The sequence below is a fragment of the Petaurus breviceps genome, unplaced genomic scaffold (assembly GCF_028583685.1).
Source record: "Petaurus breviceps papuanus isolate PSGF00001 unplaced genomic scaffold, PetGlider_PUasm1.0 37, whole genome shotgun sequence".
NCBI classification, from domain to species: Eukaryota; Metazoa; Chordata; class Mammalia; order Diprotodontia; family Petauridae; genus Petaurus; species Petaurus breviceps.
In genome coordinates, this window is record NW_027186296.1 from 78,464,377 (window position 1) to 78,482,956 (window position 18,580).

General features: G+C 37.2%; 2 protein-coding genes across 2 annotated transcripts in view; both read right to left on the reverse strand.

The window, feature by feature from the left end:
- The window catches only part of NT5C2 (5'-nucleotidase, cytosolic II), a 266,169-nt gene that overhangs the window by 165,252 nt on the left and 82,337 nt on the right, over nt 1-18,580 (reverse strand). The window lies entirely within an intron of this gene.
- PCGF6 (polycomb group ring finger 6) overlaps nt 13,413-18,580 on the reverse strand; it is a 30,526-nt gene continuing 25,358 nt past the window's right edge. Inside the window, exon 10 of the mRNA XM_069098860.1 lies at nt 13,413-14,672. Coding sequence (XP_068954961.1) covers nt 14,616-14,672 — 57 coding nt within the window. The 3' untranslated portion in view covers nt 13,413-14,615. The remainder of the gene's footprint in view (nt 14,673-18,580) is intronic.

An 18,580-nucleotide genomic window follows, 5' to 3' on the forward strand; every position in this document is an offset into this window, starting at 1 on the left:
AAGTGTTGGTTCCCAAAATAAAAAAAAAAATAATGACGACTTCTTGGGAACTGGTACCTAAAGCCTTTGGGGTGATTCTAAGTAAGTGAGATTGTCATTGATAAGCTCAAAGCTCCTTGACAAACCTAAAAAGGAAAACTGAAAATTCTGAAAAATGTAATTTTTACTGCAATAGTGGCCAGTATACAGAATCATCAGGGAGAAATTTTGTTGTAATGGAAAGAGTATTTTGACACATTGACTATAGGTTTACCCTCTGAGTCTCTGTTTCCTTGCTTGAAAATGAGGATATTTTAACTACTCAAGGTGTCACGAGGGAAGCACTATTTAAATATTATTATTATTAAGAATAATAAACTCACAGAAGCTTCTTGAGGCCAAACAAGGGATTATTATTTTGTGCCAGCTGAGACCATTGTGTGTGCCCCTTATGGGCCAATCCCACAGAGTATGAATTCTATTAAGAATGCCCAAGTCCCAAACTAACAAAGGTATTGACTACTAGAGAGCAGAAACTTTTGTTCATAGAAGAGGTTAGAGGTCTCTGATGAGTTTTAAATGAAGACAAGAAAGGCAGAGATAGCTGGAAATGATGATGACTGAGAGGCAACTTCAGAGGATTCTCATCAATTTTATTTTTATTAGGAAACTACCAGCTATTTTTGAGGATCTGGAAAGAATCCAAAAAATCATTTCCCCTTCAGCACCACCCCCTCAACTAAATGAATGGATTTTTCCAAGTTTAGTACTGTTGCCTACAACTGATACAGCTGGAAATGCTTCTCATGCCTCACAAGCTGAGCTCACAGGGGACAAATATTTTCTTTTAAATTAACACAATTAACATGGCTAGCAATACATCTTTGGATTTTATGCACGTGATGGATTGATGTTATCAAGCACTTGGCTATTTTAAAATATCTCATCTTCATAAATCCTTGACTTGTGGGGGGTGAGCTCTTCTGGATTTAGCCACATAAAGAACTGTTTTTATTACATTAACATGCCTTCCTGGGAATCTGAAAAGACTGAAGAGAATGATTAGTGGGGCAGATCAAAGACTTATGCTCCTGCCCTATTGATCCTCTTCAAGATGATGTGAGGCCCCCATTTTTTCTTCTTTTCTATTAATTTCATGAGTTTATTGAGTTCCTTGTGGAGGGGGGAGGTAGGTAGGGAATAGTAGAGAAATTAATGCATTCTCGCAATTTTATTTTATAGGGGCAAACAGGGTTGTCATAGAAAGGTGTGAGTCACACTGCAGATATTTAAAGATTTATGCCTTCTGCAGTATTTTGCCCTTCTCAAACAAAACAGAACAGAAATCTCTGGCTATGCATAAAAAACAAAAGGCTTGTTCTTAGGGAGATCTTCAGGTTTGCTTTCTTGTAGAATTAACAGTTGTGACATTTAATACAATTACTTTCTCCAGTGGTTACAATTTCATGGGCTGCCCACTTACCTCTAAAAAGACAATAAGTACAAAGAATATTTGTGATGCCTCATTGTTCTCAGAGTTTACCAAGTACTCAGATGAGCGTGGCCAAAATCACCCATCTAAGACCTGGAGTCTTATACATTCATATTAGCATCATATGATCAAGTCATTACAAATGGGGAAAAAGTCCTCTTTTAGCAGTGTACTGAGCAGAGTAAAGGCATTTTTACATTCAGTTAGCACAAGCTATGTTGAGGATATGAATATTAAATCAGTATATATGATGATAAGCATTTTTACATAAGAATAGAAAAATACATGACATACATTTCCATTTTATATCTTCTTCATATTTGTTACTCTAGTTCTGAGAGGTTGGGATGGAGAAGGGGAGAAAGGGAAAGGTGGTTGTAGATTTCAGCTCAATAAAAGAGCTTTCCAAAAATCAAAAGTATTCAATAATAGAATGGGCTGTTATGTGATGTAGACAACTTTGCATTCTTGGAGGTATCTGAGTAGAGGTTGGTGCTGGGTGCCCATTTGTGAGAGATGCAGTGTGAAGGACTCATGAACAGGGATGTAGGTTGAATCAGATCACTTGTAAGGTTTCTTTCAGTTCTGGGATTCCATAACATTCCCACTTCCCTCCTGGGAACCTCCCTTTGTAAAAAACTTGTAAAGAGTTAGCAAAAACAATCAACACATTGAGGGCATTTGACAGCACATGCAACATTCCATATCCATAGTCCCTTACCTCTTCAATGAAAGTAAGGAAATGCACTTTCTTTTTTTTTTTGGAGGGGGGAAGGTAGGGCAATTGGGGTTAAGTGACTTGGCCAAGGTCACACGGCTAGTTTTGTGTTAAGTGTCTGAAGCTGAATTTGAACTCAGGTCCTTCTGACTCTAGGGCCTGTGCGTCACTGCACCACCTAGCCACCCCAGGAAATGCACTTTCTTATCTTTTTCCCAGGGCCATTGCTGGTTGTTATAATTACACAGAATTAATTTTGTTTACTGTCCTTTCTACATATATTGTTAGAGTTACCTCAATTATCATTTTCCTGGCTTTGCTTCCTTTTCTCTGCATCAGTTCATATACATCTTCTCATCTTGCTCTGAATTTCTCATAACTATCATTTTTTCAGATTTAATTATTTTCTCCCAATTACATGTAAAAATTTTTTAACAGTTTTAAAAAATTTTTGAGTTTCAGATTCTCTCCCTCCTTTCTTCTCCCTCCACCCCCATTGAGAAGGCAAGCAATTTTATATAGGTTATACATGTACAATCATGCAAAACATATAACTATTATTTCTTACAATGCAATACTATTCCATTACTTTCATGTATTTGTTTGTTTAATCATTCCCCAATCCACGGTTACCCACTTTGTTGCCAGATTTTTGCTATCATAAAGAGACAGCATTTTGCATCAAAGTGTACCTAGGTCACAAATTCCTCAGCACGCATTAGTGAGCCAGAAATCTAGAGGCTGTGGTAAAATAACATTCACTTAGTAAGTGGTAGCAGCTGCCTACTCTCCACTGTGAAGGATTTATGTTCCTGGCACAGTTTCTTTGCACATAAGAACCAAATGACTCCAGTACAAGTTATTAAATGATGTTCAGTAATGTTAGATTTTAAAGAATAACAGACGTCAGGGTATCATACAGCTTTTATTAATTTCATTAAATAGAATGAAAATAGGCACAGAAGGTGTTTTTTTTTGTGTTCCTTTTCTATCCATTTTATTTCATGAAGCAGAAAATGTTCATAAGCCAGAATGCAAGCATCAGAAGTAAATTCTGAAAAGTCTAAATTGGAAAACAAGTATATGCAGGGGGAAAAACCTACATACATGCCAATACATTTCTTTTATAGTGTTAGAAAGATTGGCCATATCTTTAAAGACATTTCTTCCTTTCCTTCTGTGCAGTAGCAGAATGAAGCTACAATTTGCATTGCTATCTCTACAGTGATATCAAACTAAACCTCCAAGGCTAATCAACAAAAGACTTTCCTGACCTTTTAAAAACATTTGAGTAAGGTTAAAAGAGGAAAAGTCTATAATGTGTTATCATATTCCATAAAGAAAGGCGATTTATGAACTAGAAGTCAAGTAGAAAGAATGTAAAATTGAAGGTTTGACAGATTAAATATATATATAGCACTAAGGGTCATCTTGTTATGGAATAGAAAACAATAAAAATGCCAAAAAAGTGATGTCATTTGCACTGTATTTGGTCTGCTTATGTCTTTCTGGGAACATTTCAGATGACCTTGAGTGTTTCTATTGTTTGTAGCCATCTTTCTCTTTCCCATCCCCCAATTCAGCTCACAGTATATTTCAATCCCAGAGAGAGAGGTGATGTGGTCTTTCTCAGCTTCATTTAGCCATAGTGTAATGCTTATAGGTATCAGAAGGAAAGGAGGGGGGAGGAATCTTCTGCAACATTAGCATTTAAAATTTCTTCTGTGTTAAAATAAGTGCACAAAAGAGAAGCATTGACTAGTATCTTGAAATACTGTGAGTTATCTTCCTGTCATACATTATTTGTGAGGAAAAATTGCTGACAAGGCAATCCCTTCCTCTATAATACCTTAATATCCGCTTCCCCACCTCTAGCCAGTGCTATATTAATGTCCCAGAGAGTTAAAATCTCAATCAGATTTGGATTCAATAGGTATCTTCTTTTCAGCATTAGGGAAAAAAAAATACCTTATTGCCAAAACAAAGGAAAAAAAACCCACTTAAAAGATCACACTGACACCATTAAAATAAAATCAAAAGGCAGTAACGATCTATTCATAACACCCATCCAGCTAAGGGCTAGACTAGCACATTTGGCAGCCTTACAGAAGCAGATCAATACATTATTTCATTTGAGCATAAGTTGCTATTAATCTTTAAGGATAATAAAATGCAGATTTCACTAGCCAAGTTTGGAAGAGAGACTAATAATCAAACTTGTACCCATGACAACCTGATTTAAAAAATGAAAACAGAAAAGGGGTGGCTAGGTGGTGCAGTGAATAGAGCACCAGCCCTAGAGTCAGGAGGTCCTGAGTTCAAATCTGACCTCAGACAATTAACACACACCAAAAAAACTAGCCGTGTGACCTTGGGCAAGTTACTTAATCCCAAAAAAGCAAAAAATAAAAAAAAAAATAAAAAAAATGAAAACAGAGAAACTAGCTTGCCATGGTGTTTTAAGGAAAACAAAGATGAACATATCAGAATTTGCATTGGCCTGATTCTCTTGTATCACTAGAAGTTTTAAAATTGACAGTTAAAAAAGCATGTGGAATACACCTGGGATACGCAGTGACAGGGAACTCACTATTTTGTGAGGCAATTTGCTCTGTGGTTAGTTGGTGCTGATTGTTAAGAAATTCTTCTCAATATACTTGGCTGAAAGCTAATTGTTTCCTGGTATATTCCCAGAATCACAGGACCACAGATTTATAGATAGAAGGGACCTTAGAGGCCATCTAGTTAAACTCTTTCATTTTACAGAGGAGAAAACAGGTTCAGAGAGGTTGTGACATGCCCAGGGTCACACAGTTAGCCTCAGAGGTAAGATCATCCTAGCTTTTCCTGAATCCAAACTGAATACTCTCTACCCATTACACCATGCTTTCTCCAATTCTACTCATTAGTTGCAGTTCTGAGTTTCAGAATTCCAGAAAATACGTGTAGTTCCTCTTCTATATGACTAGGAGGGAACAATGCTTCTGTTCCCTTAGAATAAATCTTAATTTTCATACAATGTAAACTTTTAAAATTGTACTGCCAGTCATTTTTTTAAAGCTCTTTTTAAAAATTTTGAGTTCCTAATTCTCTCCTTCCCTCCTTCCTCTCCCCCATCCTCGAGAAGGCAAACAATCTTATATAGGTTATACATGTGCAGTCACACAAAACATATTTCTATACTAGCCATGTTGCAAAAGAAAACACAGACCAAAAAAAAGGTGGGGAAGCTTTGATCTGCATTCAGATTCCATCAGTTCTTTCTCTGGAGGTGGATAGCATTTTTTCATCATAAGTCCTTTGAAATTGTTTTGGTTGTATTGATCAGAGTAGCTAAGTCTTTCACAGTTGGTCATTGTACAATATTGCTGTTACTGTGTACAATGTTCTCCTGATTCTCATCACTTTGTATCAATTCATAGAAGTCTGCCCAGGTTTTTCTGAAAACATCCTGCTCATCCTTTCTTAAAGTACTTGAAGTACAACAGTACTCCATCACAATCATGTACTCTAACTTATTTAGCCATTCCCCAACTGATGAGCATCTTCTCAATTTCTACTTTTTTGCCACCACAAAAGAGCTACTATATGTATTTTTGAACATATGTGTCCTTTTCTTGTCATCTCTTTAGGATACAGACCTAGTAGCGGTATTGCTGGGTCAGAGGGTATGCACAGTTTTATAGACCTTTCAGCATAGTTCCAAATTGTTATCCAGAATGGTCAGACCAGTTCAAAATTCGACCAACAGTATATGAGTGACCTAGTTTTTCCATATCCCCTCTAGTAGCTTCAATATTCCTTAGGGAAATTGGTCGATAGTTTTCTTTCTCTGTTTTTGCTCTTCCTGGTTTAGGTACCAGTACCATATTTGTGTCATAAAAGAAATTTGGTAGGTTATTTGCTTATTTTCCCAAATATTTTATATAGTATTGGAATTAATTGTTCTTTAAATGTTAGGTAAAATTCACTTGTGAATCCATCTGGTCCTGGACATTTTTTCCTTAAGGAGTTCATTGATGGCTTGTTCAATTTATTTTCCTAAGACAGCATTATTTAAATATTCTACTTCCTCTTTGGTTAATCTGGGCAATTTATATTTTTGTAAATACTCATTCATTTAACTTAGATGGTTGGATTCATTGACATTTAGTTAAATAAAAACAAAAGCTCCTAAGAACTGCTTTAATTTCATCTTTATTGGTGGTGAAATTCACCCTTTTCATTTTTTATTAGTTATTTGGTTTTCTTCTTTTTTTTAAATCAAATTAACCAATAGTTTATTTATTATGTTTCCCCCCCATAAAACCATCTTCTAGTTTTATTTATTAGTTCAATATTTTTCTTACTTTCAATTTTATTAATCTCTCCTTTGATTTTCAGGATTTCTAATTTGGTATTTAATTGGAGATTTTTAATTTGTTCTTTTACTAGGTTTTTTTTTTAGTTGCACACCCAAAGCATTGATTTGCTGTTTCTCTATTTTATTGATGTAAATATTTAGAGATACAAATTTTCCACTTAGTACTACTTTGGCTGCACTCCATAAATTCTGGTATGTTGTCTCATTTTTTGTCATTATCTTTAATTAAATTGATTGTTTCTATGATTTGTTCTTTGACCCACTCATTTTTTTTAAGGATTATTTAGTTTTCAATTAATTTTTGTTTTCATAGTCTTTTATTGACTGTAATTTTTATTGCATTATGGTTTGAAAAGGATGAATTTAAAATGTGTTTTTTTGCATTTGGTTGTAAGATTTTTATACCCTAATACATGCTTAATTTTTGTGAAGATGCCACATACAGATGAGAAAAAGGTATACTTCTTTTTATTTCCATTCAATTTCCTCTATAAGTCTATCACAATTAAAAATTTTTTTTTTGCTTTTTTGGAGGGCAGTTGAGGTTAAGTGACTTGCCCTAAGTCACACAGCTAGTAAGTGTGTTAAGTGTCTGAGGCTGGATTTGAACTCAGGTCCTCCTGACTTCAGGGCCAGTGCTCTATTCACTGCACCACCTAGCTGCCCCAACAACTTAATTTTTCTAAAATTCTATTTATCTCCTTAACTTCTTTCTCGATTAACTCATTTAACCTTTTTATTTTTTTTTAAGAATTTGGATGCTATGCTATTTGGAGCATATATGTTTACTATTGACATTACTTCATTGTCTGTGATACCCTTAGTAAAATGTAGCTTCCCTGCTTCTCTTTTTATTAGGTCTATTTTTGCTTTGGTTCTGAGATCATGACTAATACTCCTGCTTTTTATTTTTTTAACCTCAGCTGATACATAATAGATTCTACTCCAGTGCCTTATTTTTACTGTGTGTGCCTCTCTGTTTCAAGTGTGTTTCTTGTAAACAATACATCCTTGGATTCTGGTTTTTAATCCAGTCTGCTATCTGCTTCCATTTTATGGGAAAGTTCATCCCATTCACATTCACAGCTAAGATGACTATTTCCCTCTATCCTATTTTTCCCTGTTTATCCTTCTGATTCTCTTTTTACCCTTTTCCTCTTCAAAAATCTGTTTTCCTTCTGATCACTGACTCCCTTAATCCACCCTCCCTTTTATCAATCATTGCCCTTCTTTCATAACCATTCACCTCTCACTTCCCTGTAGAGTAAGATAGATTCCTATACCCAAATTGCCTCTGAATCAATTCTGATGAGAGTAAGGTTCAAGGGTTACCCAGATTCACCTCCCCCCAACTTCCCCTCCACTGTAAAAGCCCTTTCTTTCACGCCTCTTTTATGTAAGATTATTGTCTGGTTCTTCCTCTCCCTTCCCCCTCCTCCCAGTGCATCCCTCTTTTTCACTCTTCAATTTTATTTAAAAAAAAATCATTCCATCATAGTCAATACACATCCATACTCCCTGTCTATGGATACTCCTTCTAAAGAGTGATAAAGTTCCTAAGTTATAAATATCACCTTTCCACAGAGGAATGTAAACAGTTTAACTTTAGTGAATCCCTTATGATTTCTCTTTCATATTTACCTTATTATGCTTGAGTCTTGTATTTGAAAGTCATTTTTCTACTAAACTCTAGTCTTTTCATCAGGAGTGCTTGAAAGTCCTCTATTTCATTAAATATTCATCTTCCCCTTGAAGGACTGTACTCAGTTTTGCTAGGTAGGTTGTTTTGGGATGTAATCCTAACTCTTTTGCCTTCTGGAATATTATATCCCAAGTCCTCTGATCCCTTTCATGTGGAAGCCACTAAATCTTGTATGATCCTGACTGGCTCTATAATATTTGAATTGTTTCTTTCTGGCTGCTTGCAATATTTTCTCCTTGACCTGGGGGCTCTGGAATTTGGCTATACTATTGCTGGGAGTTTTCATTTTGGGATCTCTTTCAGGAGGTGATTGGTGGATTCTTTCAATTTCTATTTTACCCCCTGTTTTAGGATATCAGGAGAGTCTTCCTTGATAATTTCTTGAAATGTGATTATCTAGGCTCTTTTTTGATCATGGCTTCCAGGTAGACCAGTAATTCTTAAATTATTTCTCCTTGATCTCTTTTCCAGGTCAGTTGTTTTTCTCTTTTTTTGTCAATTGTTTTTCCTCTATTTCACATTTTCTTCCATTTTTTCATTCTTTTGATTTTGTTTCGTTTCTTGGTATCTCATGGAGTCATTCGCTTCCACTTGCCCAATTCTAATTTTTAAGGAATTATTTTCTTCAGTGAGCTTTTGTATCTCTTTTTCCATTTGGCTAATTCTACTTTTTAAGGTGCTGTTTTCTTAAATTGTGTGTGTGTGTGCTTCTTTTACGAAGCTATTGACTCTCTTTTCATAATTTTCTTGCATCACTTTCATTTCTTTTCCAAATTTTCCCTCTATCTCTACTTGATTTAAAAAAAAATTTTGAGCTACTTTAGGAATTCTTGTTGGACTTTTGTCCAACTTTTGTCTGGTTTTTCTTTGAGGCTTTTCTTGTAGCTATTTTGACACTGTTGTCTTCTTTCTGAATATCTTGATCTTCTCTGTCAGCAGAGTAACTTTTTATGGCCAGGTTCTTTTTCTTACTGTTTGCTCTTTTTCCAGCTTACTTCCACTCAACTTTTAACTTTTATGTTAAAGTTGGGCTCTAAGGGCAGCTAGGTGGCAAAGTGAGTAAAAGCACTGGCCCTGGAGTCAGGAGGACCTGAGTTCAGTTCCGGCCTCATACACTTAACACCCACACACAAAAAAAACTAGCCATGTAACCTTGGGCAAGTTACTTAACCCCAATTGCCCTCCAAAAGGCAAATAAAGTTGGGCTCTGGTCCTGGAGTGGAGAGGGCACTGTCCCAAGCTTTAGGTTTTCTGTGCTGCTGTTTTCAGAGTTAGTTCTGGGGTTCTGTAAGTTTTTGGTGCTTCCAAGGAAGTATGATCTAAGAGGAGGTGTGGTCACTGCTCTCCTGTTCTCTGCTCTGGTCTTTACCTTGTTACCCTGTAGCCACAATTTTAGTGCTCCTCTAAGAGGAGTTTGAAACTATGACCGGGACCCTTTCTCTCCTACAGCTGCCAGTGCTCACGTTCCTTTCTTCCTTGGAACTGAGACCAGGGTCCCCACTCCTCTGTGAGTGACAAGCCTTCACAACCCTGAAACTGTGACCAAGGCTCCTGCTCCCCTGCAGCTGCAAGCACTCATACTCCTTTCTGCTTTGGAACTGTGACCAATTCTCCTGCTCCTCTACAGCCACAAGCTCTCCAGTGCTTCTCTTTGCCCTGGGACTATGGATAGGCAATGAAACAGGGTCCTGAATCCAGTCCCAGCAAAGGGTCCTTTGCAATCTTTCTCTGACCAATTGTCCGACCCCTCTACTGTGTGTGGGCTGAGAGCTCCCAAAGATGCTGTAGTTACTGATGCAGCTGCCGCCAAGGACTGCCACTGAACTTGCCCCAGTGTGTCCTGCTCTGTGCTCTTTTCAGTCTCTTCTGAATTTCTTTCTTTGATTCATGGGCTATACCTTTATTTCTTCCTAATTTGTTTTCTCTTTTATCTTTCTTGGAATTAAAGCTTCTTAAGAACAAAGTTTGAAGGGGTGGCTAGGTGGCACAGTGAGTAGAGTGCTGGCCCTAGAACCAGGAGGATCTGAGTTTGGATCCGGCCTCAGACACTTAACACACACACACACACACACACACACACACTAGCCGTGTGACCTTGGGCAAGTTACTTAACCCCAATTGCCCTCCAAAAATCAAAAACATAAAAAAATAAGAACAAAGTTTGAACACCTTCTAATCAATTTCTATCTTATTGCATTTGTAGATATTGTCCCATCCTCCATTTTTTTTTCTGCTGTGCTTCTTAGAAATACCAGTTTACTAAGGAAATGTCAGAAGCAACTTTACATGGTAGGAAATACCCAGTGTCCCAAATTGTGAGGCCAAGCCATACCCCCTGCCTTCACCATCAGTCTCCTTCCCAAAGACCATACTGTCTCATCTTTGGCTTCACACCCTCCCCACCCGTCCATTATGGGTACTTTCCCTATATAATAACTCACATATCTCTTGTCTGGGGAAGGAGCTGCTGATGGTGTTCTCTACTACTGAGAACAAGGCCTCTTAATGCACAAACTTTTACTAGATTAAACCTATCAAGAGTTCCATTTCCCATTCAGGTACACCTTCACCCCCCTAGAAGTACTCATCAGTGGTATTTCTATCTTCCATTGGAATTTTTATTCACTCAGACTCATTTTCTTTCTTCTTCTGCCTCTCTTCTCCCACAGCACCCCCTTCTTGTTGAGAAACTATATGAATCACCATCCCTTCACTGTGTCCCCACGGACTTCGTAGTTTATCACTTTTTCTTCTATTTTCTAATCCTTATCTCCCAATTCATACAATTTCCAAATGCTCTAGGAAACTCTCTAAGACTAAATTGCTGAGAAGTTTCCAACTTGCATTGGTAGAGGGAGGTTCCTTATCTGGAAATCTTCTACCAGGGAAATAGCAGATCCAATCTCTTTCACCACTGGTGGTGATGACAGACAGGTGGTATAGTTTATTGTGTTTGTTTAACCCTTCCATCTTTGCTTTGGATTCGTTAAATAGTTACCCTCTTTTGCCCTTTCTTTTATTCTACAGGTTAATCTTTTTTGTTTAAACAATAATCTCTAAATAGGAGATAATTGATTTAATTACTTACTCTTTCCTTGAGAGTTATACTTATTTACTGTTTTTGTATTCCTGTTTTTTGGGGTGTTTGCAAGTCATACAGTCTGCTTATTTTTCCCTCCAGAAATGAATCAAATGCCTCTTGTTAAATGTCCATCTTTTTTATTGATAATTAGCTTCAGGTTTGCAAAATGTATCATTTTGGTTGCAGCTTGAGTCTCTTTGCTTTTTGGATTATACTATTCCATTCCTGCCTGAGATTTCTCATGACTATAAAGTCATCTTGTCTTACTAGAACTTCCTTTCCTTCACATTTGAAGGTCTTTGGTCCTTGAGGACAGGGACTGTCTTTCTTTTTGCTTATATTTGTATCTTCTATGCTTAACATAGCACCTGCAACTTTGTAGTCACTTTAATAATGATTGCTACTGGACTGCCTGTCTTCTCAATTCTTCCAAAAATTGTCATTGAAAGGCGTTGAAATGTTTTATTTAACCACCATGTATCTTGGAGTTTAAAGCGTAGGGTAGTTTTGGTGGTAATCTGTAGATATGCTTGATCAATTCTTTGTTGTCTGTATTTAGAAGTTCTGGACAGTTTTATTTATTTCTAACATTGTGGTGTTCAGATATTTTGATTTGTTGTGTTCTCCTGGGATATCTATAATTCCTAAATTTTCTCTGAGCATCTGAACTTTTTTTTTTTTTGAAGCATTCAGAGTTAAGTGACTTGCCCAGAATTACACAGCTAGTGAGTGTCTGAAGTCAAATCTGAACTCAGGTTCTCCTAACACCAGGGCTGGTGCTTTAACCATTGCGCCACCTAGCTTCCCCTCACCTCAAATTTAAAATCATTTGCTTTGGCTTTTATAGAATGAGTTCTTTTAATGCTGACTTTTGAGCCCCTCTGGTCAAATTTTCCTCTAGTTCATTTCTGTATTCCAAATCTGTTAAACTCATTTCTTTAGAATGATCCTTTTTTTTTCTAATATGCTGTTTTAAATTCTGAACGTAAATCTCTAGGTTTTGACCCACATTCATTTCCAGTTTCTTATTTTATGCAATCATTAGGGGATTTTTGATTGTTCTATGCTTTCAGAGAGTCCACAGGATTGTCTTTGATCAGGTACCACTGATTCACTTTCCTTCATATCATATGTTGATATGAATTGTATGCATTAAGGTTTTATTCAGTTGTTTTCTGGTTTTAGAATCCTCTCTGCTAATTTTTCTGTGTTGGGCTTTTCAGGTCTTTTCTTTTGATATCTTTAGTGTTTTAGCCTTTATTATTGGGGGGGAGGAGGTAATTCCTGTCACTTCCTTTCTGGCTCCTCCCCCGATGCTAAAGAGCAGACTCCTCAGATTGTGTTTCAAGGATGCCTTTGCCCCTTGGCTCTGGGACATATAAGGTTCTTGAGCATGAGTCCCTGCCCTAGATAACCTCAGTGTGTGTGTGGGAGTTTAGTCTCATTTCCTTTAGGCTTGACATATACCCATGCCAGTACATCTCCCAACTTATCACCCTGCTCTCCTTTTTTCCTTCATTTAGCCAAGAAGGGTCAGTTTGACACAATTTGTAGAGTGGGAGGAGGATAGAGGTTGTTTGGGCTGTCACTGCAGGTGCAGAGTGCTGAGCTCTAAAGAAAAGGCAGCATTTTTTAGCCTGCCTTATTATCTTACCTTCTTTTCCTTTCCTTCACATAGCTGGGCTGAATCAATATCTATGGCTTTTTGTGGGATGGAGAGACAGTGGTGTTTAGGTACAGTCATTGAATTAGGGTAGGTCCCCACCCCAAGGTTTGTTTGTATTTGTCTATAGGACACCCGGAAGTTAGTGGGTGAGGGGTGCTAAGTGAGAGTACTGGTTTTAGAATTCCCCAGTATTAATTCATAAAGGACTTTACCTTTTCAGAATTCTGTCTTCTGAGGATTTATCTGGCATATAATTTATTGGGGAGGAGGACAGAATGAAGGGTAGCAATGAGACTGGTGAAAATGAATAATTCATCATTTTGTTGTTCACAAGACCCAAAAGTGATAGTTAATTTTAATTCATCATTGACTTAATAAGAAATTTTTAAAAAGATTCATAATAAATACTATTTTAAAATAGACTAAAATAAATTTTTATTTAGTTGTTACAATATGTAATCATTTACACAATTCACAAACTGTTTACAAACCATTCTCCGTGACTTATCCAATTTTGTAACTATTGCCATACAAACTTTCAAAATAAGTTTCAAAATCTGGACCACAAAATAATTTTTAACCTTTCAGGAAGCACTGTAATTGTATTAATTTAGGTAAACAGGCTTGTTATTTCAAACTATCTTTATTGGCAAAAGAATTGTTTAAGTTTTAAATTTTAAGGCCTAACATGCAAGTGAATGAGCTCATAAACACTACATCCTTTAAACATGGTGAAGAAACAATGGGAAAACACAAGTTTATCTGACAAAAAAAAAGAAACATTGAATTAACAAGTTATTTGCAGAATTCTCAATCTACTTTAATAGTCCTGATCATAGTTTCAGGCTCATACTTTCAGGGCTAAGAGGTCTCTAAAAACATACAAGCCACTCAAGTATAATGCATGATTGCAAAATGAACTATTTTAAGAATAAAAACGTCAAGAGGCACCTCTTGTTAGCTGTGCTGGGGAAGTCTAACTACACTAGAGGCACATGGTGCTGGACAAAACTGCCCTATGGGAAGACATTCTGCCTATGTAGAAGGAACTGATTCACCACCTCCAGAGGAAACAAGATCTCTTTAGTATTACTGCTGGTATAAAAATACATGCTCAAAAAATACTAGAAATATGCAAATCGTAGCATAATACTTTTAGTCTTCACAAAGATTGGAAAGTTTGCCCTGTGGTTTTAAAAATAAAGCCATGACTTTTATCTTTAGTTCAAAAGTATACATCTCTTTTCCAAAAGGATGACTGTCTATTAAACCCCATCCCTGCCTACTTTAAAGAGATATGGCTCTAGGAGAGAACAGGAGCTGATTTGCTTTGGAGAAGAGCAAGCAAATCAAAGGTAAAGTGTGAATTCATAAAGAATTTTAGAATTCAGTGTTCCTAAATTATTTCCTTTCCCTGAGGCTTGTACTACCTTTTAAACTGTCGCTGGTCAAACAAAAGCATGTCATTTCTAATTTTACTTATAAGTGTTATGGTTCTTACAGCTGAAAATTAGACATATTGCATAAAGTGGTGGTAACCAGACATATGATGACAGTCTTTGGTGAGATGAGGACTCTCCTTTGCTTCTTTACTTTTAACAGCCCTGGAATATTCATGTTATTGTCAGTGGAGAAACCACAAGACCGTAATGAAGTACAAGTAAACCATCCTGGAAGGAAAAAAGGTACCTTGTCTTAAAATGATAAACACTTATACTAATAAATAAGTTACAGCTTTCTCTAATTTTCACAACTCAGGACTAAATAAACTTATTATTTATAAAAAGCATAAAGTGAATAAGCCTCTTTGGCATAGGACAGGCATTCCATTACCAATATATCTTGGCAACTATAGTCTATATAATCTTGAATCTAACTACTGAGATTGATCTGAGTTCCTATATATGCCAGCTTTGCTGGTATTTATAACAGACAATCCTCCTAAAAGAAATAAAAAGAGGCATCCTTTTCATTCCATAGCCAGTGAAAGACTAGGTGTTTTTTCCCTAAAAGGATCTAAATACTATAATGTCACCTTATATTCCACATCAATCTACTTTTTGGATAATTTAAACTTACCACTTTAAACAGTGAAGAGTTCTATTTTAATCGATTGTGATGGAGATCTTTTTAAAAGTAAAATCAAAGGGGTGGCCAGGTGGCTCAGCAAGTAAGAGCACCGGCTCCAGTGTCGGGATGACCTGGATCAAATCCGGGCTCAGATACTGAGCACCACACCCAGAAATAATAACTGGCCGTGTAACCTTGAGCAAGTTACTTAACCCCGATTGCTTAAAAAAAAAAAGTAAAATCAAAATCTGACACTTTTATGGGGCTTTCTGGTTTATAAAGCACTTTCTATCCATTATCTTATTTGATCTTCATATCAGCCTTGAGACACAAATTATGATGCCCATTTTTATAAATGAAGGCATTGAGTCATAGAGACGTTGAGTAATTTTTGTAGACAACTGGTACCAGAACCGGAATTCAAACTCATGTCCTCAGTCCAAAGCAAGCCCTTATTCCACTGTTGTACAACATGTTACAATCTTTTGCCATTGTAAACAGATAATATCGAACATAACCTTATCTTGATTACAGCATGATGTTGATCTAGGAAATACCCCAAGGTCTTCTACTCCAATATCCTCCCTCATCTTACAAGAAAGGTAACAGAGAGATTGAAGCTTAAGTGACTTGCATAAGGTCCATGTAACACAGTGATGCCCTCAGGGTTTCCTGAAGCACATTGAGCTCCTTGTTCTTAGACAAAATGGCTCCAGTAACTACCACTGTAACTGGAGTTCTTGTGTTTGTTCTACAGTTTTTCTTTCTCTTCCCTGACAGTTATCACTTACTTCTATTGAGGAACCAGGGAAGGGAAGCATGATACATAATATTAAGGTTTAAGATTAATGGAAGTAGAAACAGAAGTGGTTTTATCATCAGAATATTCTTTAGACCACTTGCCTGGTGAGAGGAAATAGAGAAGTCCAGAGGCATGAAGCAGTAGGTTTTTAAAAAATCTGGACCTGTGATTCTATAGGAATAGGGAGTTCTTGGTCAGGAGCTATCTCCCAGTGGAGATTAGTACCTACTCAGCAATTTACAATGCTGGAGAGTTACCTGAGACAGTGAGAGGTACACTTACTTACCCAGGGTCACACAGCCAATATGTATCAGAGATGAGATCAGAACCTGACTCCTAGAACTCTACCACACCCTCCACATAATCACATAGGGAAAGGGGGCTTTAACTGTCCCAATGGGTAGAGGAGCTGTTATCCTTTCTTGACGAGCCTACTGATTTAGATGATAATTTCATTCTTCAAAAGGGAGAGGAACTAACCAGGAGAAACTCTTTTACATCTTCTCATTCTTACTGATAAGGGAGGAACTCTTAGCTGGAGCGAAATGGGAACTTTGAAGGAAAGTGGCCATTGCCTCTTGGAGTTAGTGAAAGACAAAGAGAAGAAAGCTGGGAATGGTTTGACATGCATTCTAGATCTTGAAAGAACATATTTCAAAGAGTTCTGAGAAAGAACATGTAGGATCCCAATGACTAAATATTCTAAAAGTTAGCCTGCTGGGGTATGGAAAACTCTCAAGAATGGTATTTTGAAGACACAAAGCAAAACAATTTTGATAAGGAGGAAAAATCAGAGTTCTCTAACTCTAAAAGAGACCAACGTGGATAGAGAAACCCAACAACCTAGATTTTAAGAGGATATACACAAAAGATGAAAGTAAGGGCAGGTGACTAAAAATTATGTGAGAGCACAACATAATCCTGTAAAATAGTGTCAGAACTGCTAACACTCAGGATAAGCTGAGTCTGGCAAGGAAGGCTGAAAAAACCAGAGGGGTAGAGATTACGGATATTTTCAGAGAAAGAGGAAGACCAAAGAGAGGAAGGATAGGTCTACTGCTGGGGTGAGGGGAGTAGGGAAGGCAGAAGGGAGATGGGACCCTGCTAACTGACAACAGAGAGAAGGCGGACCTGCTCAAATCTTGCTTTGCTTCTGTTTTCTCTGCCACAGAGAATGACTTTGGCACTGGAAATGATGAGAAAAAAAATGGCAAATGGGGAGGTAATACATAAAATAAATAAAAATATGGTGGGAGAGCACAAAGCTAACCTTAATGTATTCAAGTCACTCGGCTGAGGTTAATGACCTCCTCTGAAGGATCATGATGATGACAAAAATAATAGTAAACATTTATATAGCACTTGACTGTTTGCAAAGTATGTTATATGCAGTATCTAATCTGATCCTCACAACAGTCCTGTGACATAGGTGTTTATCATTATTAATCCAATGAGGAAATCATAAGTTCACCTAACCACTGGGGTGGGGAAACTGTGGCACAGTCTCCCCAACCCTGTAATGTGAACCTGCCGAGGGCCATACAGCTTTACACACCTAAAATGGGACTTAAACTCAGGTCTTCAAATCCAGAACTGAAAGACATGACTGCAGAATCACTGTCAGTGTCATCTGAAGGACTGTGAAGAATGAGAGAGGTACTACAGCACCGTATGAGGGCAAATACCTGATTTTCCTAAAAGGGAAGAGAATAGAGTTGGCAAATCACAGGCCAGTGAGCTCAGCTTGGGTTTGTGGGAAAATTCTAGATGATTAATGGGATGGTGAGCATACATGAAGGAAAGAGGAATCAGAAACCTCATGGTGACATCAATCTGCCTTCCTTACCCCCCTGGAGATACTTCCATCCTGGGGCCTTGTTCCTGACTGGTAACTGCCTCTCTTAGACAAGAATTTCAGTAAAAGCCTCAGCCATACTTTGCTTCCTTACTCCTCAATTCTGGAATCATGATCAGATCAACTCTGCCACTGCTCCTGGATGGGTCAGTCTACTCCCCAAAAGGTCCAACTCTCATTCCTGTAATTTTCCAGGCTAAAATACTCCTCCTTGACAAAAACTACTTTTGTTTGTGTTCTCTTCTGTTAGACCGTAATCTCCTTGAAGACGGGAACTGTCTTTGCTTTTTTGTAACTACAACAATTTTTCAGTTGTGTCTAACTCTTCGTGGTCCATTTTGGGGTTTTCTTGGCAAAGATTCTAGAGTGATTTGCCATTTTACAAATGAGGAAACTGAGATAAACAAGGTTAAGTAGCTTGCCCAGGTCACACAGAAAGTATGTGTTTGAGGATGAATTTGAACTGAGTCTTCCTTACTCTGGGCCTAGTGCTCTATCCACTGTGCCACCTAGCTGCTCACTTAACATATAGTAAGCACCAAATAAATGTTTTTTTAAAATTTATTTTTTATTCAATTAATTAGTTATATTAGACTAACTTTTTCTTTTTTGAAAGGTTACAAAACTGAGTAGTCAAAAGAATGTTGTAGATATAGTTTAGATATGCTATAGTTTATAGAAGTGAGCAAAATATTTTAAGAGTAGCACATAATTTTTTTTTTTGGCTTTTTGAGGGGGAAAGGCAGGGCAATTGGGGTCAAGTGACTTGCCCAAGGTCACACAGCTAGTAAGTGTTAAGTGTCTGAGGCCAGATTTGAACTCTGGTCCTCCTGACTCTAGGGCCAGTGTTC